At 32.3% G+C, this 23,915-nt stretch overlaps 3 protein-coding genes across 11 annotated transcripts; 2 read left to right on the top strand and 1 right to left on the bottom strand.

The window, feature by feature from the left end:
• Positions 1–237: 237 nt before the first annotated feature.
• LOC104724527 (reticulon-like protein B4) lies at positions 238–2,154 on the bottom strand. The gene is made up of 5 exons (XM_010443022.2): positions 1,791–2,154; positions 1,093–1,273; positions 871–1,012; positions 703–772; positions 238–610 (listed from the first exon to the last, which is right to left on the bottom strand). Exons 1-5 carry the CDS (start codon positions 1,990–1,992, stop codon positions 432–434), a joined length of 774 nt encoding a protein of 257 aa, XP_010441324.2. The 5' UTR covers positions 1,993–2,154; the 3' UTR covers positions 238–431.
• Positions 2,155–9,698: 7,544 nt separating this feature from the next.
• Positions 9,699–12,131, top strand: LOC104724526 (protein LURP-one-related 17-like). The gene is made up of 2 exons (XM_010443021.3): positions 9,699–10,154; positions 11,570–12,131. Exons 1-2 carry the CDS (start codon positions 9,870–9,872, stop codon positions 11,951–11,953), a joined length of 669 nt encoding a protein of 222 aa, XP_010441323.1. The 5' UTR covers positions 9,699–9,869; the 3' UTR covers positions 11,954–12,131.
• Positions 12,132–13,020: 889 nt separating this feature from the next.
• LOC104724525 (uncharacterized) lies at positions 13,021–20,812 on the top strand. 9 transcript variants are annotated; one of them, XR_757703.2, is made up of 11 exons: positions 13,021–13,168; positions 13,273–13,322; positions 13,434–13,489; positions 13,619–13,680; positions 13,788–13,862; positions 13,975–14,053; positions 14,141–14,185; positions 14,567–15,388; positions 15,463–15,511; positions 17,910–18,370; positions 19,779–20,812. XR_757703.2 is itself a non-coding variant. In XM_087470951.1 (10 exons), the coding sequence occupies exons 8-10, from the start codon at positions 15,343–15,345 to the stop codon at positions 20,113–20,115; spliced, it is 432 nt and encodes a 143-aa protein (XP_087327077.1). In that variant the 5' UTR covers positions 13,021–13,168; positions 13,273–13,322; positions 13,431–13,489; positions 13,619–13,680; positions 13,788–13,862; positions 13,975–14,053; positions 14,141–14,185; positions 14,567–15,342; the 3' UTR covers positions 20,116–20,812. The 9 variants fall into 9 exon arrangements, 2 of the variants coding, with proteins under 2 accessions (XP_087327077.1, XP_087327076.1); XR_015570446.1 differs by having other exon boundaries at positions 13,431–13,489; XR_015570445.1 differs by having other exon boundaries at positions 13,431–13,489; positions 13,594–13,680; positions 18,058–18,370.
• The last annotated feature ends 3,103 nt before the right edge of the window (positions 20,813–23,915 follow it).

Here is a 23,915-nt window from a genome sequence, read left to right as displayed (position 1 = left end):
AGACTTGTTAGGGATGATGGGGTGAAAAAGGCGCTTGGACTAGGAAGCAATACCAGAAAAATAAAGTTTCTCCTGCCAAGCAAGGCAATGTAATTAATAATGCCTGATCGGGATTTACTTCAGAAGAAGGAAAGGAGGCTGAGCAGAAGAGAAACAGTTCTTCTCATGAGGTAAAGTAAGATCCCAGTAGGCAGTAGCAGTGAAGAGCGAAAAACTTAGAAATGAATCAAACACAAATAGCCAACAACAATAATTAATTAACATCCATCTGTTCTCTCATACTCTAAATATTTTTGGTTAAAAACCCCAAACATATAATGAACATAATAATAATAACAAGAGACCGACCAAAAGGGTTTATCAACCAACAGCTTCTAACAAAAGATGTTTTGAACCATTACTACGATTCCAATGAGAGTAACATACACTCCTTAATCCTTCTTCTTGTTCAAAGCTCCTCTTGGAATCTTGCTCAAGACTTTACTGAAAACCTTGTCATCGAGTACTGCATATTGCTTCTTGATCTCCTTCATAGCCTTCTCGCCAAAGGCATCGACTTTGTCCTCATACTTTTCGTAAACCACAGGAATGGTGAAGAGAAGGACAGTAGCTGGAAGCAAAAAAAAAAGAGGCTAATTATCAAGCTATGGAAGTGTGATTCCTGTCAGATTGAAAGCAATTAGATTGCATATGAATCATTACCAATATAGAACAATGTCAAGAAGTTGCAGCAACTGCCAATAATGGACAATACCCACAAGCCAGCAATTACCTAAAAGATGTGCAAGCAAGTGTTAGCAACTTACTAGAAACATAAGAAAAAGAAAAAAAGAAACCGGTTTGCGTCGAGGTAAATAACATGAAAAATACCAAGATAAATTTCTTGAGATCTCTTCCTGATGCAATGTTCCTAAGAACGGTAAAGCCACGATTGATTTCAATCCTTAATCCAGAAACAAGTTGAAGGACAGGATCCTCAGGGATGTGAACTTCCGGGATGCGAGGAGTTGCCCTGAGAATGTATAAACAGTTAATCAAGCAGTTGTTGATGCATCGTTATCTCATACACCAAGGATGGTTTCAAAAACTTACTTGTGGATAAAGGTACAAGCATTAGACCACAAGAACAATGCTGCGAGAGCAGCCATGGCAAAGTGACAGAGAAAAGTGAGGAAACGGTATTCGATTAACTCGAATAGTACCCAAGACGCTGTTATAGCACCAAAGACTCCACCAGATACCTTCTTGTTCCTCCAAAGGAATATATCAGCAGCTACATGCAGCAAACAATGAATCCAGATTTAGCAAAGTTTTTTTGAGTTTTTTTCACAAGCGTTAAGCATATGTTCCACCAAACAAGATAATGAAGTAAAAGAATTACATACACAAACTCAATTTCAGCATTTCATATAAAGAGCAAAAATCACTATATAAACTACTCAGCTACCAAAATCACTATATAAGATACTCAATCGATCTAAATCACTATGTTAACTTGAGCAAAACAACTGTATAAGATACTAAATCGAGCAAAAACAGAGTTCAATATCAGCTTCAAATAAGAGCAAATCACTATGTAAGCTACTCAATCGAGCTGAATCACTAGTAAACTACTCGATCGAGCAAAATCACTGTATAAGATACTAAATCGAGCAAAATCGATATGTATAAGATACTAGATCGAGCTAAATCGCTACATAAAATACTCAATCGAGCAAAATCACTATATATTATACTAAATCGAGCAAAAAACAGAGTTAAATTCGAAAGATATAGAGATAGATCCATACGTTTGCCGCCACCGAGAACCTTATGAACAGGTTTCTCCCTCCCGAAAAGTCGGTAGATCTTTGACTTGAAGGACGACGACGAAGACGATGTAGATTTCTTATCGTCATCGGAATCTGAAAGAGAAGAGGAGTCACCATGGCCATGGATCTTCTCAACAATCTTCTCCAAGATCGATTCCTCGTGCTTGTGGTCTTCCACCATTGTTGTGATTCTAGAAACCTCCGAGACGAAAGGAAAGAAAAAACCCCTAATTCGCTTACTTGTTTTTGAAAGAATCGAAGAGAGTGTGTCTCTGTGTGAGACAGTGACAAATAAGAGAGCGTGTACGTCAGACTCAATCTCATCCGTTGATTTGAAAAACTCAATCCAGTCCGTTGGTTGGATTCGGATCCGAGCCTCGAGTAGGTGACTGTCCACGGTGGAAAATCAATTTTTTTATTTTTTTTGGTAGCAGATTTAATATATTTGGCGTGGAACTAACGGTCGTTAATAGATGATTGATGAGCCGATGTGAATAATTTCCGGTAACGCTACCGAGGAACGTTAGATGTCGGCGGATTTCATTTGTATTGGGCTTATCAAATGGGCTTGTTTGTATTATGCCCTTTAATTACTTTGTTTAGTGTTTTACTATAGTCTCGTGTCTTCTCTCTCTGTTCGATTTAGATAGGGCTGGGCAAAATAACCGATAACCAAATAACCGACCGAAACCGAACCGAAAAAACTAAACCGAACCGAACCGAAATTCTTCAAATACCCGAATGGTTAGTAAAAATCTATATCCAAACTAACCGAAACCGAACCGAACCGAACCGACAATTAAATGGTTAACCGAAATATCCGAAAACCTAGAAGATATCAAATATTATATACTTAATATTATGCAAAACTATAAAATAAACTTAAAATATAAATTATTTCTAGATTCAAAACAATTAAATATTTTAAATAATCAATATATGTAAATGTTATTATTTTGAATTTACAAAGTTAAATACTATTTTGTAAAATTGAATCAATATTTTTCCCTTTTTTGTATTTTTGTTATTGTATATTTGGTTAATTTTGGTTATATTCGGTTAGTTTTGGTTATATTTGGTTTATTTGGTTAATGTTAATATAATTTATGTTAGTTATGGTTATTTATTTAAATAACCAAACCGAAACCGAACCGAAAGAAACCGAACCGAACTAAACCGAAATTTCATAAATATCCAAATGGTTACTATATTACTATATCCAAAATAACCGAAACCGAATACAACCGAACCGAAACCGAATGGTTAACCGAATGCCCAGGCCTAGATTTAGACATGTGTCTAGACGCCACCTAGCATGCTTTTTAAAACACTGTTTTTTCGTAAGATATTACTAACAGACATCCTAAATTATTAATTTGAAATTTATTTAGCAACTATATGCAACACTTTAGAACTAAATATTATATTTCATACTTCAAACAATTGTTGTTAAAAGTAGTTCATTTATATATTAACAAAGATTAAACAATTGTTATTATACAATTTGGCAATATGAAGATAGTGTTTGTTTCTCAAAAAAAAATTATCGTAGTCGGAATATCTTGATAATATATATAGAGAAATACCTTAAAATAGCACTAAAACGAGTTTTATGGACAACTATAACACACATTTCATAAATTTCCAAAAATAACACTATTTAACACATTAAAATATTTAAAATTAATTTTTAGAATTTTTTTTTTAAGGTTTGGGTTCTCAATTTCACATTTAGGGTATAGTTTTGAGGAGTAGGGTTTAGTATTTTGAATTTTAGGATTTAGTTTTGAAAAATTAATTAGTACTATTTTTAGAATTTTCGAAATATTGTGCTAAGTTTGGATTTTTTTTTTATTTTTGTGCTATTTTTGAGAATTTTATTAGTATATAAAAGAACACTTTTAAAAAATAACTTTATATTTAATGAAAGGAAAGTTATGTAAGTAATTTTGTTTTATAATAAGAGTAGTTTGGTAAATGTTGATATTTTTCTTAATATATTTTTACGCATTTATATTGTTGAAATAAATGTTTTAACGTATTTCATAATCCAATTAAACTGATATTTATCAAATACTTAGAGACTAAGTTATATATTTTATGAGATCGTATGGTGTGAAACACTAAAAAGTTCTTCTCCAAAGCTGGTCCAGTGTTGATAAAAAAAAAACTAAAGCTGGTCGAGTAATGGATCATATTCATATACTAAAAACAAAATTTAGCTAATTAATAGTAAAACAAGAAAAAGAGTAAAACGAAAAAATGAAGAATTTTCAAATCTACCAACTCAATGTTATTCTATAAGACCATCTCCATTCCTCGTTTTATTGTAAGTGTCTTTAAACAAATTTATTTATTAATTTTAATGCTATTTGAAGACATTTCATCTACACTAAAGACACTCAACATAAAATAAGAATAAAATTAATTATTAAAAATGTTAAGACATTGGACATATATAAGGGATGGAGATGCCCTAAGGCTTATAAAGCTACTAACATGGGTTTGGCTAGCTGTACTCATCCGCATCTTATCTTTATTGTAATTTATTTTTACTATGAAGAAACAATCAATATTAATATAAATAATTAGCCTAATAATCCCAATTATAAAATTAAAAATAGAAAATGAACACAATCATGAGATAGTGTATTATGTAACTATAACATCTAATCTATATAAAAGAAGAACCTATAAATTTTTAAAGCTGTCCACATAGGATTTAAAACAGCCAATAGGGATTCCACATCTCTCACTAATTTACATTTGTAAAAATTTTTAGAATTGCTTCTATTAAGTTTTTTTAAAATGACTAATCGGGATTAACCATCTCAATATTAAAATTTTTTGTAATTATGTAAAATTTTTATATTATAATACTTATAAATAAGTGTATGTACAACGTCCCACATTGGCTAGATTAGTTTAGACGATGGCTGGAAACCATTATAAATAAGACTAATATCCTTCCAACTACGAATGAACATGAAGCTTGATTTATCAAGCGTCCAAATTTAAAATTTTTATTTGGTTTATTATAGTAAATTAAAACTTCTAGCCAATATTTGAATTTTAAAATTTTTATTTGGTTTATTTGGTATATTTGAATTTTAAAAGATTCAAATATTATAAATATTTAAACATAATAGAATGTTTTAAAAAACTATAAATACTTCCATAGAAAGTTTAAAATATTATAAAAAGTTTAAGTATCATTAATATTTAACTCTAAAAAAAAATGTTACAAATATTTAAACTATATCTAAAGTTTAAAATATTATAAATATTTAAACTCTATTAAAAATTTAAAAGTATAAGTATTATTAAATATTATATATGCAATTTTCAAATATCTTATTTATCTTGAATATCTTATTTATTTCCATTTGCATTTTTATATTTTATGAGTGTTAATACATGTTTTTATGTATGACTTTATAGATGAGTTGATATTCTTTCAGTATTTCTAGGTCTAAGAAAGAAGGATTGACGTCGCAAGACCTAGATTTGATGTTGTTTGAGTCAAGTTTTGGGGTTTAAAGAAGAAGGATCGACGACAAGCACATATGTTTTCTTAGCTATACATTTGTTCATATTACTTTCTTTCCAAATAATTTATAATTATGTAGTATTAAAGATTTTGGTTTGAGAATTTACAATTTTGTAATATTAAGGATTTTGATTTGAGAAGTTTCAATACATGTGAATCTAAAACCGAGTAAGTATACAGTGAAAGTATCAATAATTGAGTGCATTTGGTGACTATGTTGGTTATTATGAATTGCACAAATTTAACGAAAAAAGAGGCAATGATTTTAATCGTGGAGTTTGATTGGTTAACAAGTTGTGTGGTAGTCTAAAAAAGAGCTTTTAAATGATTATTCAGTGGAAGAATGTGAAGAAGCTGACGAAGAAGAGAAAGAAAAATAGTATAGCGTTTTTAAGTATAAATTCATGATTTTTTATTAGATTTAAAATTTAAAAGAGTATAACGTATATTTTATATTTTTTTTAAATTGTGTGTTTGAAATAATTTTTTTTTCTTAATAGTAATTTAAAGGTTTTTATAGGATAATATTTCATAACTATTATTAATCATATATTATATTTATCAAAATATATTAAATAAACTCACGCGTAGCGTGGGTTCAAAACCTAGTATATTAAAGGAGAAGTCAAGATGGCTCACGTTAACTCTCACAAAAATAGACTTCTTTTACCCTTATAATTTTTTCGAATAAGCTTTTTTCCCCTATTTCAGATGCAGACGCACCACATTCATCTTCAAACTTAAAATTACTGTTTTTCTATTAATGAAAATCAATTCTGGATCTATTTGCCATTTTTCTAAGTTTTATTTTTTTTTAAACGAAAATTAAAAAAAAATGAAATTTGTTTTACAAAATCGGAAATCTAATATATTTATACAATATATCTCTTTATAAAAATAGAAGATAAATATTAGAATATATTACAAAATTGATATCATCTATCAGACACTCAATCGATTTAATCCGAAACCCGTTAACCCTCCAAAAAAATCTCAAAATCAATTGAACATCAAACAAATCTCAAAATATACAACTAATCAGACAAATCGACAGAAAACATTAACCACTCTTACAATCAATCGAATTTAACCGAAACCCTAATATTTAAAGGAGACATGAGATGAATTACAACAGTATGCAATAAGTAAGAAATGCGAAGACGAACCTTTTCTGTTCGATTCATTAGCCGGTGGACCTCGCCGTTGGCTTTAGGCCATCAGAAGAAACCGTCGTCATCGTTGTCGCATAAGGAGGTAGGTCATCGTGAGAACCGAAACGTCAAATCTCCAAAATTAGCCGATCGGAGTGGCCATCGCTTTCGTAAACCAACAACCCTCCAATTGTAGCCGGAAAAATCAAAGGATTCGAGGTGAATCGAGTGATTTTCCGGTTTCTAGATGAATTACTTTGGAGTCGTCGTTTGGGTCTGAGAGAGAACAGAGAAAGTGAGTTGGGGAAGAAAGAAAACAGAAAATAGGGGAAAAAATTACCTTTTATATTTTACACATCAACAAATCCCATTACGCCACGTAGCAATGCTCATGAGTTGCTCAAGTTGCAAAATCGATTTTCAATTTAATAGACCGAAATATGAGTTTTTTATTTAATTTTTGAGACCCAATTACAAGAGAACTCATCAGAGCAGCTAGCTGTGTAAATGCTCTAACATTTCTTATGTCACTTAAAGATGGGTAAAACATTGCCCTCAAAACCATGTTATGCTACCGTAACTATAAAACTTAAGAAATATAGTATGAAAATAAATAATCAGATTTAGACTAATCTGTCAATATATCCTCTTAAGGTAGACTGTATATAAGTTAATCCAATACCACCAGCGATGAATATTTCTAGATCGATGATGACGCACTTGTTGATAGCTTAACTAATTGTATGATCACTGCACTTTGTTGATGACTTAATTAATATTATAATTAAGGCCCCAAATTCTTGATGTCCCAAGAGTTAAGCAAAACGAGAAATCTTGAACTCGAAAGACCCGAAAGATAAGAAGAGAGACAGGTCAGGGGTCTCACGCACGTGGGTTTGATTACTCTGGTCTGGTGGCCTCGAGAGCTAAATTAACTTCTCTGTTGTGGAGCCCATTTTAGTGATGAGTCATGACACGGGTTTAACACGTGTGCTCCTCCACTGTGTCTACATCACTCTTGAAGGAAAATATTTTATGTAGGAATGGCATATGGCAAACGGCAAACCCGAAGATCAACAAAAATCAGGTTTGAAAATGAAAGGTCTCACTTATATTTTATTTTATCTATGTACTTTTCCAATATGATTGATTATTCAAATTATTATGGCAGTTTCGTCTAATGTGAAATGAAATTCCACCATTTTATTTTGTTAATTATTTTTTCTTATATATTATAATTTTCTCTACCAATTCGTGTGGAAGAGAATTATCCTCTTTACCTAACCAAAACCTTTTACGAAGAAAAGGAGATTTAAATTTAATTTTCTTTTCTTTTTCAGAAAAAGGAAAGATTCGAAGACAAGAGATTCTTGGAGACCTCAAAAAATCTATTATCGTGGGTCTAACAAGATTACGTGGCTTGATTTGGGACCCTTGCATAATCTTAATTAAAGTTCTTACCTAATACAGTAATTGATTTTTCTATATTTACATAATAAAATATTAGATATCCAAAATCAATATATCCAAAAGCCCATGCGTGACAAAACCAAAATCTGACTACCTGCTAGTCATTACCCAATCAGTGGTAGCCACACCTCCATTCGATTTCGACAAAAGAGTTCCTAGAAAGAATATACCATACCCATAATGAGGATTTTCGTCAAAATTATACAAGATCTAAGTCACACATACATAATAAGGAGTAATAAAATTTTGATAATTTATTTCATGTATATACATGTTTGAGTTATAGTACAAAGGATGAGTATATATATAATTCAGAGAATTCAACTTCATTCGTATTAATTTTTCAATATGAATTTAACAAACAAAATTTTATATTTTTTTTATAAATGAAAAATATAATTTAGACATCTTTTTTGGATAAACAAAACTTATGCAGTTTAAAGGAATCCAAGAGTTCGTCCTACCCATCAACAACTTTCAGGTCTGCATTTGTTCTCTACAGTTTGCCTTTCGTTTATAGTTTTTTTGGCTTTCGATTGAAGAACTGTCGGTCTATTTTGAATAGTAGTTCTGAGATTTTGTGGAAGCGGTCGAGTGGCCAGATTTGTTTGGGTGGTTCTAGCGAACATGATGGAGGTGGATTTGTTATATCTACAGTGTGAGTTGTGTAAAAATGCCATTTTTACTCCTCGGCCTAGATCTAGTTCCTGCTATGATGTTTGTAGTCACTTCTATGTCGCTGGTAAATGTTGGATTTGGGCTCTAGTCAGTCTAACATTTGTTTTTCTGCACTCTCTTTATCTCTTTGAATTAGCCATCAGATCCTTTATGGCTCGTTTCCTTTTCAAGAGGAAGCTTTGATTGTTTTGAAATTGGGTTTAGATTCTTTAGTTACTGGTGGTCTCTCCACTTGGTGTTGGTTGTTGTGGGTCATTGTGGGTGTTCACCAGCTCGTGTCGTCGTTCTCGCTTACGAGAATAGTATGAATCGTGGGGTTAGATCTCTATACTTGTCTTTTTTTTCGAAATCTGTTTAAGTCTATTATTTTTTGGAAGACTTTTTATCTAAGCGTTCATTGGCGCTGAATGTCGTCGTCGTCTATCCGAAAGTCAAATGTAATTCTCCAATTATGGGTCTTGCTTTTCGGATTTTTAGGTCTTGGTTTGGAGAATTTGATTCTCATTATGATAGAAAGAGATAGATGTTATCATTGGATTGGTCTCGAACATCTTTGATAAATCTCATTCATTAGTTTCTTGTTAAAAAAAGATCATTTTATTTCCTTGAAAATTATTGTCTCGTTTTAATTTTAAGTCGTGTTGCTTTAATTTTCGGTGTAATGTTATGTGTTCTTTTGAATTAAATTTAAAAATTGTGAATTGTATTTCTAATTTTAATCGGTTCTCTTTTATGAGGTTTAGTTTTTCGGGAAAATCTCCTTTTCCTTCCGGTGTATAATATGACGAACATATTCTAACGTAGAAAATGTTACTTATATCTTTACATATTAAAGTATTTTTCTAATAAAAGTTGTGACCCATATTTAAAATAAGATTTAAAGTTTTGTTTTTGTAACTTAATAAGAAATAAATAAAATTAAATACAGTTTTATCAGTAAATTATTATTGTTGTCGCATTCAAATATCAAGTCGCGATATTTAAGAAACCCCTCGCAAGTTGCAATAAGGAAGACAAAAATACACTGAGTAATATAATAATAAGACAATGATATAATATAACAAAGCTAATATCTTTCCTCAATCCACACACACATATCAGATCTCTATATAAATCTCTCTCATACACCTAACCTTACCATATTCGTTTTGAGATTAATTAGATCCAGACCTTATTAAAATAGTAAATCAAGAACACCAAAAACTGATCATGTTCCCTTTCTTGAAGCATCGGTCGAGGTCGTCGGTCCACGGTGAAGATGCACCGTCGTCTCCGGAGTCCAAAGTCACCGTCTCCAAAGCAGAGCCTGAAGGCGCGTGTACTACACTCACGGTGTGGAGAAAATCGCTTTTGGTGAGTTGCGAAGGATTCACGGTGATAGATTCAAATGGAGATTTGATTTACCGGGTCGATAATTATGCCCGAACCCGACCCGGTGAACTCATCCTTATGGATAAAGATGGAAACTCCCTCCTCCTCATCCAACGTACCAAGGTAACATATACACATGGCACATTATCTACAACTCTACAAGAAACTTCTATCATATATATGAACGTGTTTTAGATAATTATGTGAATTATATTGTACAAACACCTCCTCTCTCTTAGAATTTTATAATATCACATTGACATTATATTAGATTGTTAATTAAGAATCAACCACGTCTACAAAATCTGAATTAACATACATCTTTGCACTTATACGAAAAAAAGGAGGTGTAGAAATACTTTTATTATCGTAAGAATTTTGATTTCCACCATCCTTAATTAATTACCGATCACTCTAGCTATAAGTATCGGATCGATTTGCCAACTATCTTCAGATTTGTGATAATTTGTAAATACTTGAGAGGTCGCGATATATATGTTGATAATTATTGTAATCGATGAATTAATGTAGAGAAATTTACTTTTGCTGATAGACATTTTTTAGCCGATTTTGTAGAAGACGTTTTGTTTTTAGCGATTGAAGATATGCATGAACGAAGATATTATGAATACTCTTAGTATAAATTAAGATTGAGTAGGACCAACTACACAACCGTGACACCGTCCACAATAGGTCACGTCAAAATTACATAAGTATTCTGCATGTGGACAATTCTATTGGCAAGAATTTCGTATAACCCGTCATATTCATTGGGAATATTTTTATATACAAAACTTCATTCAGCATAAAAGATTTGACTATAAAAGTATTCATAATCATAATTGTGCATATAACGACGTCTAGCTAGAATCTCCGAGTATTATATGTTTGACTTTTAATGTCACCAAAATCTACTCTTGACTCACGTGACTACACCGTCGATCTAGATATCCATTTTTACTCAATCCCTAATATATTAAAAAAAAATACATTCACCCACAAAATAGCTATCGTACTCATAGAACTCCAGACACTATTTCTTTTATTTGTCATCAGTTTTTAATAATATAATATTCACATTTAAATACTATTATATTTTTTCAAAAATATAATTAACACCCAAAATTAAATTTTTATATTCTTTTTCTAACTTAATTATATTTTTTAATTACATTTTCATAAAATCTTTAAAATAATTTTTAAAACTTTTTGTTCATATGATATGATAATATAAGATTAATATTATAATAATTCTTACAGGTTAAATTTTAATTATTATAAAAAATTATATATGTAATATATATATACCCAATCGAATTTTAGATTCCAATTACCGATAAATAAAATAGATTTGTAATAAAAATTACAGTAAAAATATTTAATAATTATTTTATACCGTATATAGTGCGTGTTGTTACCTAGTGCAACTTTACAGACAATACTCGAAGCCACTTTACAGACTATAGACACTATTTTGAGTCGTTTTAAATGTTATAGTCATCATGATCACTTATTAAAGTTCCCTTTGTATTTTCCAGAAAATTGCGCTAGTAAATAGTTGGGGAATATATGAAGCAAAGGATACAAATGGAGAAACAAAAATACCGAAGTGCCCGATCTGGTACATGAGGAAGAACTTAAAGATGAATATTCTGAGCAATAAATACGACATATTAGCATACGTATTTTCAGGATCGTTCGATAAGAAGAATTCTTACATCATCAAAGGATCGTACAAACGTAAATCATGTAAAATTGTGCACGTCCCATTGAACAAGACAGTGGTTGAGATCAAAAGGAAAGAGGTCAGAACCAAAGGAGTCCGGTTCGGTTCAGATGTTTTTGATCTTGTTGTTAATCCTGGTTTTGACACCGGTTTGGCAATGGCTTTGGTTTTGTTATTAGACCAAATGTTCTCTTAATATAAACCAGTTTTTTTTTTCCTTTCTTTTTGAAGTCAAATTGTATATCACTTTTTACAGTATCACTAAAATATCAAACTTTTAAGCTACATGATATTTTCACACGTTAACAAAACTATATATGTTGTTTTTACATTAATCTCTTTGAAATAATACAATGTTTTATCCTTTATTTTAATTTTAATTTATTTTTAAAATATAATGACATGGTATTGTTGTAATTTGATTAGTTGATTAAGAAGGGGTGAATAAGATGGAGTGAATCCAAAATTTTTTCTTAAAATACTCCGGCACCAATGTATCCACTTGCATTAAGAAGGCTAATCTTAATATCCTCTTTGAAATTTAGCAGATCTGAAGCTCACTGAAGGTTGAGAACCCACCAACATAAACCTCAACTATTTTTTTTTTTTTGCTACACAAATCTTCTTTGTCACCTAATTTCGAAATAGAGACAATAAATTATATTTAAGTATGATCACTCATTTGTGTAGTCAATATGAAAATTGTAAAGTGCAACGAAGCCTCATGAAGTTTTTTTTTTTTGCAACTACTTCAAAAGATTATTTTTCATTATAAACTTTTTTTGTTTATATATATCAGAAACATAAGGACTAAAATGAGGCCTAAAGCTAAATACAATTGAGGCCCTATTTTGTTTTTAAAAATTATTTTCATAAAGCCGTAATTTATTTTCAACTTCAAAAGTTATTGTTTAATAATCTAAGTTTAGTACTATTTAGTAATGTATATGTACCTTTTATGCAAAAAGTCTAAAAAATAGGCACATATGAAAGACAATTGATTTAAAATGACTTCTGGCGTAATTAACTAATGAACTTTATTGGACCTTCTTTATCGAGATTAGATAACCACAAACCCGTTTGAGATAAAATGCTTTTGCTTTTGTGTTTGTTTATATTGCCAATTATTACTAAAATGAAATACTATATCATTATTAATAGTGAAAAATGCAGAATCGTTAGATTAAAATATATGATGAATCAACGGTCGATCCATATACAAAAATAACTGTTAAAAGAAACGCGTTATGTCGGCGATATACTGTACATACATATCGATATCGGGGTTAAAGAAACGCTTTTATTTTTCTTTTTAGCCCAATTTTTTTTTTCTCGCTTCGGGGTTTTCGCATGAAGAATGCTTCGATTCGACGACTGCTGAGAAGATTCACGTTGAGTAATCTTATGATTAGTATGTATTTCAATCTGTATCGCTAATTTGTTTTCAGGAATTGTATAAATTTTTGTGTAATCGTTCTTATATTGATTTAGGGTTTTGATTTTGATTTGATTCAGGCACGAAACCATTACAATCGACTGGGACTCTTCTTTCTCGTGGTGATTTGGTAAGGTTTCTTCCTCCGATCCTCTGTGTGTGTGTGTTTTTTTAGGGTTTCTTCTTCTTTTTCCCAAAATTCTTCTCTCTTGTTTTTTTTTTCTTCTTATTGTCGAAGAAGAAGAAGAAGAAGTCTTCGACGATTCGTGGGGAGATTGGTTTCAAATTAATCTTAAGGTTAGTAGTATGTATTCAATTTCTCTGAATCAGCGTAATCGTTTTTAGGATTGATAAGTTTTTTTTGGTAATCGCTCTTATATATTTTGTGTTCATCTGTCTAGGGTTCTTGTTTTTGGTTTGATTTAGGCATGAAACTGTTATAATCGGCTGGGCTTCGTCTCCTTCGTGATGATTGGTTTCAAATTAAGGTTAGTTGTATGTATTTCAATTTCTCTGTACCGTGAATTCGTTTCTAGGATTGATAAGTTTATTTTGTAATCGCTCGCTCTTATGTATGCTGTATTGATCTATCTAGGGTTTTGTTTTTGGTTTGATTCGAGAACGAAACTACAACAATCGGCTGGGCTTGGTCTCCTTCGTGATTGATTTGGTTAGGGTTCTTACTCCTCTGATCCTCTTCGTGTTCTTTGTTTTTTTAGGGTTTCTTAGAAACCGTTTCTAGATTTACTTTACTCACTAATCATTCTTATATATATATATAGGTTGTACTGATCTGATCTAGGGTTGTTTGGTTTGATTCGGGCAAGAAGCTATTTCAATCCGTTTTGTTTCTTCTTCCTCGTAAGTTTCTTACCCTGAACCTCTTCGTGATTTTGTTTTAGGTTTCGAAATCTACTAATCCTTTGTTGTTTTTAACTTTTGTTTTAGGGGTTTCGAATCTAATCCATGGAAGCTTGTCTCCGCTTCGTCGAGGTATTACTCTGTCTCTCTCGTTTTGTTTTTGTGTTTTTTTGTTTTGTGTTTTGTTTTTCAATTTTGTTTTGAGGATTGAAGTCGAACCATTACAACTGATTAAGTTCATGATCTGATCAGATTTATTTTTCCTGTATTTAAGCAATTGGCTTTTGTATTATTGTGGTTTTGGAATCAATATTTTAGTTTTGGTTTTCGTTTTCTTGATCCATTTACAAAGAAAGATCCTCTCTTTAACAAAGAATTCAAAGCCTTTATTTGGTTCTGGCTTCTTGTTTTGCGGATTCTTATGTATCGGGGATTTTAGTTTTTGATGTTTTTGTTTTTTTCAAAACCCAAAAAAGATCATGGGCAGACACTAATCAAATGGTGTTCTGTCAGATTCTATTTTGGGGACATTGTCCCGAGCAAAATCATGAACTGTTGGCTTGGTAGTGCATGCATGTTGGGAATGGGAAAAGAGGTTGCGTTGGATTTATTCAACGGCTAAGTAAGTCTTAAGACAAAAGACATAGAACCAAAGAGTTCTCAAAGTTTGGTACCCTCGGCTGGTAAAAACCATAAGACATGAAAAAAGAACCAAAGAGTTCTCAAAGTTTGGTACCCTCGGCTGGTAAAAACCATAAGACATGAATAACGAACCAAAGAGTTCTCAAAGTTTGGTACCCTCGGCTGGTAAAAACCATAAGACATGAATAAAGAACCAAAGAGTTCTCAAAGTGTTGGTACCCTCGGCTGGTAAAAACCATAAGACATGAATGACATAAAAGAACCAAAGAGTTCTCAAAGTTTTGGTACTTCGGCTGGTAAAAACCATAAGACATGAAGAAAGAACCAAAGAGTTCTCAAAGTTTGGTACCCACGGCTGGTAAAAACCATAAGACATGAAGAAAGGACCAAAGAGCTCTCAAAGTTTGGTACCCACGGCTGGTAAAAACCACAAGACATGAAGAAAGAACCAAAGAGTTCTCAAAGTTTGGTACCCTCGGCTGGTAAAAACCATAAGACATGAATGACTGACCTTGCGGCTTAATGATTCATAAGACAAAGGAGTTAAAAGACATTGGAAGGGTAGTGCATGCATGTAAGGAAATGAGTTGCGATATGTTGGATGGAGCGGACTAAATAAATCTTAAGACAAGATTGTGACTTGTTTGATGGTAAAAATTACCAGAACTTGGACCAACATATGGCTTAAAGAAGGTTAGCCCAACGAGGTAAGTATATACATTCACATAAAATGAAGACTAACAAATTCTTTTTTCTTTTCCTTTCAGGTATGTGCTTCTCAAGTCACGGTGTTCAGATTGTCAAGACTTTTGATAGGTATATGCTTTCAAACCTTTTTATTTTTGTTTAAGTGCTTTCCAAACTTGTTTGTAATTAGTATATGAAAATCACAAGTGAGAGACACATACAGCATCCTGAACTCCAAAGTGGTAGTTTCTGGTGCTTTTATCAACCCTTAATGATGACGCAGTTGGGAACAGATTCCAATTCGAGAGACTAGTACTATTTTCAGTTTGAAAATCATAAAAATTGCTTGCGTTTCTAGATGAGCGCATTGTGTATTTTAATTTTACTATTCTCTATGTTTCAGTGCTTGTGTATCATAAGCTCTCGTATTCTATATAGTGGATGTAGAGTCTCTTGTAGATTAACTTATGTAGATTGTGTTTGTGTTCCTTGAACCTTGAAAGCATTTTTTTGCCTTCTGCTCTAAAACTTTGGTGATTGTTTTAAACATGTGAATGACATCCTAGGATTTTGCATCATCCACTGAGTAAAGGTTGATTTTACTTTGGCTTTTGAAACATTATATTGTGTGTTGAAACTACTTAATAGTTAATATCTCTGTTTTGGTGTTTGTATGTATAAATAACTTGTTTCATTTAATAAAATATATGCATCTTGGGATCTATTGTAGTTGCTTATTTTTAAATGTCTGTGATAGTAATGCACATTATGGTAATAATATTATTGAATCTCGAATGTCTTTGTTTTGCGTTATGCTCTAAACCCTTGGTGATTGTTCTAAGCATGTGAAACTGGAATTATGCATTTACTATAGAATGCTGCATTATACTCTAATGAATATAGATTCTATAATGTATACCCCTTGGCTTGAGTGTTTACTATATCTATACGCTAACTGAAAATGTCATAAATTCTCTTGTTTTACGAAATAGATGAACATAGTTGAGACTCGTGCAGATTATGATAGTATTTTTGTTAAATCATGAATGGATTTGTTTCCTGTTATGTTCTGAATCCTTGGTGATCGGTACAAACATGTTAACTGACATTCTCAAAATTTGCATCATACACTTGTATGATTATTATGTTAGTTTTTACCACTTGTTGTACTCTCTGCCTTAATCTTTTTACAACACTAGTGCCTATCTTTTGGTCTCTTAGTCTTTGCGCTTGGAACTCTAGTCTTTGCAGTTGGAACTCTATCGAATGATTGGTGTATTTAGTTAGAATGCAATGTGTATTTCTTTATTCTGTTCTATGCCTTTTGTTTTAATCACACTTTTCTTTCTGATTGATGTCAAAATTCAGTTGTAGCCTTTCGGTATACATCTATTCCATTTTTACCATTCAATTTTTGTTATTGTTGTTGTTGTTTGTTTGTGTTAAACGCACAACTTGAATTTCAATGTTAGTTTTGTTGAAAAACATAGTTTCTGTATGGTCATGAACATACATAAAATATAATTTTTTAGATTTGTTGTGTTAGATTATAAAATATGTATGGTCATGAACACCGTTCTTGCATTTTTGGTTGGTAAAAGAATGATATATCATTTTGCGTTTCGAAATAGTTAGTGTGGTAAATTATATCAAATTAAAGATATACTATCAATTTTATGATTGGTTATGAGGATGTCGATGGGACTTCAAATTTTAATCGTTTGTTTAATGCTTGGTATTTTATATGATTAAACGTATAACTTGAGGTTGAACACTACTGATACCACCAGATATAAGTTAGATATTCAAAGAAACTTGTATTCATACTAGGAGTGGGTATTTTTTTTGGAAGTTATCGTATTTCATTAGAAGATGGAACCGAAACATAATGGGGTTTTTACAAAAAAAATTAAAGAGAAAATAGTCTATTTTTTCAACACAAACTTATAAAATTGTATAAATTTATATGTATAGATAAAACATAAAATCAGGATGATACTATAAACTCCAAAATCTATATGTTGAACTCTCTACTTGAAAACTCAAACACAAGTTGTCCCAAAACACTTAAAACATGATAGTTTTTTTTTTCCGAATTATATATTACATATTACTATTACGCATTTTTAGATTTCACAGTTTACAAGTCTTTAGACTTTTAAATGAATTTGAATAACAAATTATCCAATGCTCAGAAATAAAATGAAAAACTATATTTTCATTTTCTATATAAATAGTAAATATTTTAACTACAAATTATCGAAAAGAAAATTTGAAAGACATTCTCCTCTTTTTTTTAAAAAAATCTCTAGTTATCTACCGAAAGTTTAACTCCTTGTTTTAAATTAATGGTATAGAGGCTTTTTGCTGAGTAAAAAAAAATATATAATATATCTAACAAATTTAAGTTAATGCGGGCATACGTCGGAAACTTTTGGAGAGATACTTTTTTTTTCTTAAAATTTCTGGAATTATAATTCTTAGTAGTTTGTCAGTTACAAAGATCGAGTGGTGCCTGCAGCAACAGGTAGAAAGTCGGGGTGAACAAGCCCGATACTAGAACAATACAAAGACCGTAATAAAGAGTTAGATAGATGGGGGGGGGGGGGCGAGGATGGAGGTCCGAAACCACAGCAAAAGCATGTCCTGAAGCTTCGGGTTGCAATGTCTTGCAGAACAGGTGTTTCGAATGCGACGATCGAGCTGAGCGAAAAGTCCTTCAACCGGGGTGCGGATACCAGTGAATTGCGGGCATTTCTCTCATGGCAGATTGAGTAGATCACCGCTTGAGCTGCGATTAGCTTTAGGGGGTTCATCTTCTCTTCAGTAAAAGGAGTCTTGAGCCAAAGGAGGAAACGCTCCCAAGTGTTGAAGCCTATGAAAGGTATCTGTAATCTAGCAAGGCACCATCTCCACAAGTCGAAACTGTAAGGACATCTCAGGAAAAGATGGTCCCTTGTCTCAAAGTAAATTTCATAAAGATGGCAGGTATCATCTTCTACTATTCCCCAGTTCCTCAGTCTAGATAGAGTAGGCATACGATCTGGTCAACAAAGCCACATAATGAATGACTGTTTTGGGATAGAACCTGTGAACCGGACTTTTGGAGAGATACTTGCTAGATAAGAACTGTAAACATCTACATGGTGTAAAAGAAAAATTCTGCATTCACATATATTTGGGCTTTCAGGTGTTTGTGAATATCAAACTAATTAAATAATTATATATTATTATAATGCAAAATTTTACTAAAATATACAAGTCTAAAATATATTAATTTCTGAAAATCAGTAAAATATTTTTAAAAAGTTATAAAAACATATCAAAGAACATATATATAACTTATTAACATAAAACGAAATGTTCCTTTTTTGTTAGTATTATACCATAGTAATTTCAACAACAGGCTTTCAATAGTTATTATAATTGATTATAGAGAGGAGAGAGGAGTATATTACTCTTGAATTATCTCCAATTCATTAACAGAAAACTTAATTTACAATAAATATAGATTTATATATATTCATACATAAATATAAAAAATGACAATAAAATTAGTGGATATAGTGATGTATGATTATTTATATATTTATACATATATTTTAGTATATAAATTAATTAATATCAATATTTAGTGATTATTAATTAAAAATGGAAATATTGAATTATTGATAACTGGAAAGGAATATGTGTTCTAATTGTGTATTCTTCTGTTTGCTATTAAAAGTTTTGAGAACATAACTTTATCATTATAAATAAACTTATTACCCAAAAAAATCATGATAAATTTAAAAGTAATAATTATAAGATTATGCAAAATTGTTATAGTTACTCGACAAACTATAAATATAAATTTGATCTTTAAACACACAAAAAACTCTACCATGTTAACATATTTCACACGTGAAGTGTATTTTTAGGCGAATATGTTTATATTTTGGAGTTTCATTATTTTTTCATAATGTTTTTTTTTGCAATATTCCGTCAATTATAGAAAATATTAACAAACTCATCAACTCAAAATATTTAAATAGCCTAATAAAAAAATTAGATTATTTTCAGAAAAATTATTTTAGAATCCGATTATTACTAACATATATTAAATTACTCTTAAATTAATAAATATATATTGTTATGGTTCAATCAGAAACATACAAATTTTTTTGATTATACGATAAAACATAAAAATATATAAATTTGATTTTTAAACCACACAAAAGATATGTTGTAATAAATACTAACATTTTATCTGTAGGCCAGCGTCCACTCCGTCGGCCATACTTTCTTTTCCAGTTTTTTTCATCTGTAGTTTAAAGTAATCTTAATAAATCTTAGTCGGAGTCCCGATTGCTTGAAAGATTATCACCAACTGCTCTTGTGTGCTCCCTCTTGGCAGGGAGATGGTTTTGAATGGTAGCATAAGAGATGAGTTTTTGGTGATGGGTTTGTCTGGCAGTGTAGAACATGGCGATCTGGTTATGATGATGTCCTTGTTAAAAAATCTATGGTTGAGTATGCCTCAATTCTTAATCTCCATAACAATGGCCGCTACTTCGTTTCTCACTGTCAAGGTTCTCTTTCCTCTCCATAGAGGCGTAATTGTCCGTGTGATGATGATGTGCTTCATTCACGGTGTTTTGCCGGGTAATCCCGAAGCGGCAAAAATTGCCGATGGTGTTATAATGCAAATATGCGACCCTCGACGCATATGGGATCCCAGAATCACAGCATAAGCATTTGTCGTGAAGATCTTCAACAACGTCTTTGGAGCAATGGGTTTCTTCTATGCGATGTGGAGTCAAGGTGTGTGGAGTTTCAAACAAATAATGCCCACAATGCATACATATCACACTCGTGTAAGATGGCCAATGAAGAAGAAACATAACATGTTTAACTACATGTTAGTAAAAGGATCGACAAATTCAAGACATATTGCAACCGCGTTATGCAGATCTTGGAGACAAGCAAACCTTAATCGAAGAAACAGTCCATGGAAACTATCATGGAGAATGAGGCAATTCGGAGATGAAGATGAAGTGATAATAAGCAATTATATATGGAAGAAAATCCGAAGATGGCTTATACCATATCCTCAACAATGGGTTTTAATTACAACCAAGACCATTGATATCTCTTTTTGTATGAGAGTTTTGATCAATCCGAAGGTATTGCGATGTAACAGATGGATCGTTGCCTATGATTTTCGAATGCGTTACCGGTATTTCATCAGTAAAAAAAAGATGATTCCCAAGCAAGAAAGTCACACCAGATTGACGAAAATGACAAAGATGATAAAGTATTTCGCAACGCGTAATTTGCTTTATAATATTTTTGTTACACAAATCATTAGTTGTATTTGTAATCTCATTGATGATCATGTACACTCTGATTCATATTAATAAAAATTGTTTAGATGTTAAAAAAAAAAAATACTAACATTTTGTCAATATTTTCTTTACGTTCAAAAATTTCATGGGTGTGACGTAACTTTTTACATGATAGAAACGCAGATTTGAATAATACAAAACAAAAAACTTTAATTATATATTATGTTTTACACAAACATATATTGGTTCTTGGATAATAATTTATTTTATAATAATTTTATTTAAATCGATCTATCTCGCACATATTACCTAATTATCTATTATTGTGCGTCTAACAAGGTTACATGGCTTGATTTGGGACCTTTGCATAATCTTTAATTAATGAATACAGTAATTGAAGTTTTGAGGCGATTTGCGGGTCTTTTCGTAAATCTCCGCCGGAGAAAGGCCTCATGCCGTTTCTCTGAGAATTTTCTTCTTTCTCCCTCCTCTCCTCTTTCTGGTCGATGAAGACCTGCATCAATGGGGTGGATGTCCCTACTCCCTCCTAAGCCTCCAGATCTATCCATCAATGAAACCCTAGATCTAGTCTTCGCTCCGGATTTGATTACTCCTCCTAGTCAAGCCTCTACTCAAATTGCCTCAGATATAACTGCGATTCCGATGAACCGCTCTCTTATTGCAGCCCCGACTCAAGCAGAGAGATTCAAGACTTCACTTCGAAATCTGTGAAAGATCTCTACATCGGATTATCTAGAAGATGGAACGCTGGGGGTTCAAGCTCCAGCCTCAGTGCTGATTACAGCAGCAGACCAGTGGAAGGGCCACATCGTGGCGAAATTTCATGGTCTCATTCCTCCTCCAGCGAAGATATTCTCGGATTTGAATCCAGCCTGGGGTAAATACGGGAATATTATCATTCGCAAAGTTGATGACACATCCTGCCTCATACTCATACCCTGTGTTTCAACTCGAGATTGGGTGCTACAAGTAGGCTACTGGCAAGCGGGAAACTGTGCGTTTTCGGTGTATCCTTGGTCACCGAAGGCGACTTTGGAAATGAAGGATCTGGTATTCGCTCCAACCTGGGTGATTCTTGAAAATGTACCTCCTCAAATGTACTTTTTCAATGGAATAAGTGTGATAACAAGTGCAATAGGGGAGCCTTTGCACACTGATGTCACTATATTCTACCATATTTTAGGCCTTGTTTAGTTCATGTTTTGCATCATATAGAAGTGTTTCCTTAGTTTTTATCACCATTTCTGTCCAAATATGCACTTAGGATGTTTAGAAGCATCCATTGCATACATTTGTGCATTTGGAGTATTATTAGGTATTATGGAGCTCTAAAAGGGTAAGGAAGGACTTGCTGTTATTTCTGGAGCTAAACAAGAGGATAGGGAGTATCAGGAAGGTTCGGAAGTCCACTTGACCACAGCACTCGAGCATGCACACGGTCGAGTACTCGGTCGGATGCATATCGAGCTCCTCAAATATCGATCCGAATGAAGATCTTCCGTTGCGATTCAGCTTCCGCTTCCTTCATGAGAGTTGTAGGAAATTGAGTTAAGTTTCTAATTCCGGTGGTTTCAAGTCAATCGGAGGTGTTGTGACAGCGTTATACGGATTTTACTGAACAAATATCATCCCAGATCGAAGACTGAAGCTACTTGACGGACCAACCACTCGACCATGAACTCGACCGAGCACATGGTCGAGCTGACCGCCGCCTCTCTGTTTTGTCCTCTAGCTAACTAGGGCTTCTCTCTCTTTACTATATATATTTGCTGGCATTTGTGGCCGAAGAAGTCAGACCCTGGAGACCATGTAGACACCTCATAACCTAGTTTTTGCCATTTTTAGCTACTTTTACTTTATTGCATCATCTCTTATCTTTTCTAGGATTTTTATAGATTTGTAACCTTCATAATTTTAAATCTATTGAGTATTTGCTTTCACTTCTTTGTTCAATATTGTTCATCTTTATCTCATCTTTCTAATCATGGTAGTTTCATTAATTTCTGGGTTTGTGTTCTTCATGATGATTTTTAGATCTGATTAGTGGCATAAGATCTTGTGGATGTATTAGGCTGGATAAGGGTTATGGTTGTTTAGATTGATAAAGCTTTATTGTTATACATCTCTTCTAGATTAGATATGCTCTATGTTATTCTTATACTGAGAGGGTAAGGATAGATCTTAAGCTTTTTAGCATCACACCAATGTCTAAGTTGTTAGATAAGGCTAATGCTAGTGATTATCATGAAGCATGCTAAGAGATTAGATGTTTAAAGTGATTTTTGACATTGATGATCTGGTTGTTTAATGCCTGCTTTTATATGTAATAGCTAGTGAGAACTAGGTCTAAGAGTATCTAAGCTTGATTGTTATTGTCATGAGAATGAATTAGCAAGTATTAGAAGACCATTGTCTAGAGATACCTCATTGTTGATTGAGGTTTGTTGATCAGTTTAGATAACCATAGCTTAAGCCCAGCCCATGAATCCATCCTTAGGACCTTTCTTTATTTATTGATTTCTCTGTTTAAGTATTGTTAATTGCTTGTTGTTTGCTCTGTTTTCATTATTTGCTACGTTTCTGTTCATTCGCTTGTCAACTCGACCTCCCACTCGACCATGCACTCGACCGAGTGCTAGGTCGAGCTCCATTTTACTTTCTTGCTTATGCATTGTTCTGTTCATGTTTTCTTCTGCTTATTAGTTAATTCTGCTTAGTGTTGTTTATTGCACTTGTTCTACAGTTTAATTCAGCATTAGTATTGTCTTAAGTTGCCTTAGTTCATTGCATTTCATTATTGTCATTAGGTTGTTAGAAACAAATCAACTTGATATTTGGCTTAACTTGAATGCATTGATCTCATCTTGACTTCTTACATATCACACTCTTTATGGATTGACATCCTTAATGCTACAACATCATAAATGTATTGAAACACCTTGCATACATTTTGATCATTCATACTTATGTTTGTTTGTTTGATTGCATCATTCATTCATTCATAAGTAGATACTTGAAAAGTTCTTGTTTTACACACTGAAAAATCAAGGTTAGATCCGTACAACTTTGGACACACAAAGGTTACAGTGGAAATTTCTCTGGATAAGGCTCCTCCAACAGTTATCATGGTGAGTGACCCAGAGATGAACATGGTGAAGGTAAGAGTCTCCTATCCAAGACTTTTT

The sequence above is a fragment of the Camelina sativa genome, chromosome 11 (genome assembly GCF_030686135.1).
Source record: "Camelina sativa cultivar CO46 ecotype springtype chromosome 11, ASM3068613v1".
Taxonomy (NCBI): Eukaryota; Viridiplantae; Streptophyta; class Magnoliopsida; order Brassicales; family Brassicaceae; genus Camelina; species Camelina sativa.
The sequence above is the reverse complement of the archived record's forward strand: the minus strand, read 5'-3'. Positions and strand labels throughout refer to the sequence as shown.

Coding starts and splice junctions, on each gene's coding strand:
- LOC104724527 (XM_010443022.2), bottom strand. CDS start 1,992: ATGGTGGAAGACCACAAGCACGAGGAATCGATCTTGGAGAAGATTGTT. Junction 1,274..1,790: donor GGTTCTCGGTGGCGGCAAAC/GTATGGATCTAT, acceptor TGCTGCATGTAG/CTGCTGATATATTCCTTTGG. Junction 611..702: donor CTTGACATTGTTCTATATTG/GTAATGATTCAT, acceptor TTTTGCTTCCAG/CTACTGTCCTTCTCTTCACC.
- LOC104724526 (XM_010443021.3), top strand. CDS start 9,870: ATGTTCCCTTTCTTGAAGCATCGGTCGAGGTCGTCGGTCCACGGTGAA. Junction 10,155..11,569: donor TCCTCATCCAACGTACCAAG/GTAACATATACA, acceptor TGTATTTTCCAG/AAAATTGCGCTAGTAAATAG.
- LOC104724525 (XM_087470951.1), top strand. CDS start 15,343: ATGGTAAAAATTACCAGAACTTGGACCAACATATGGCTTAAAGAAG. Junction 15,389..15,462: donor CAACATATGGCTTAAAGAAG/GTTAGCCCAACG, acceptor TTTTCCTTTCAG/GTATGTGCTTCTCAAGTCAC. Junction 15,512..19,778: donor ATTGTCAAGACTTTTGATAG/GTATATGCTTTC, acceptor CCCTCTTGGCAG/GGAGATGGTTTTGAATGGTA.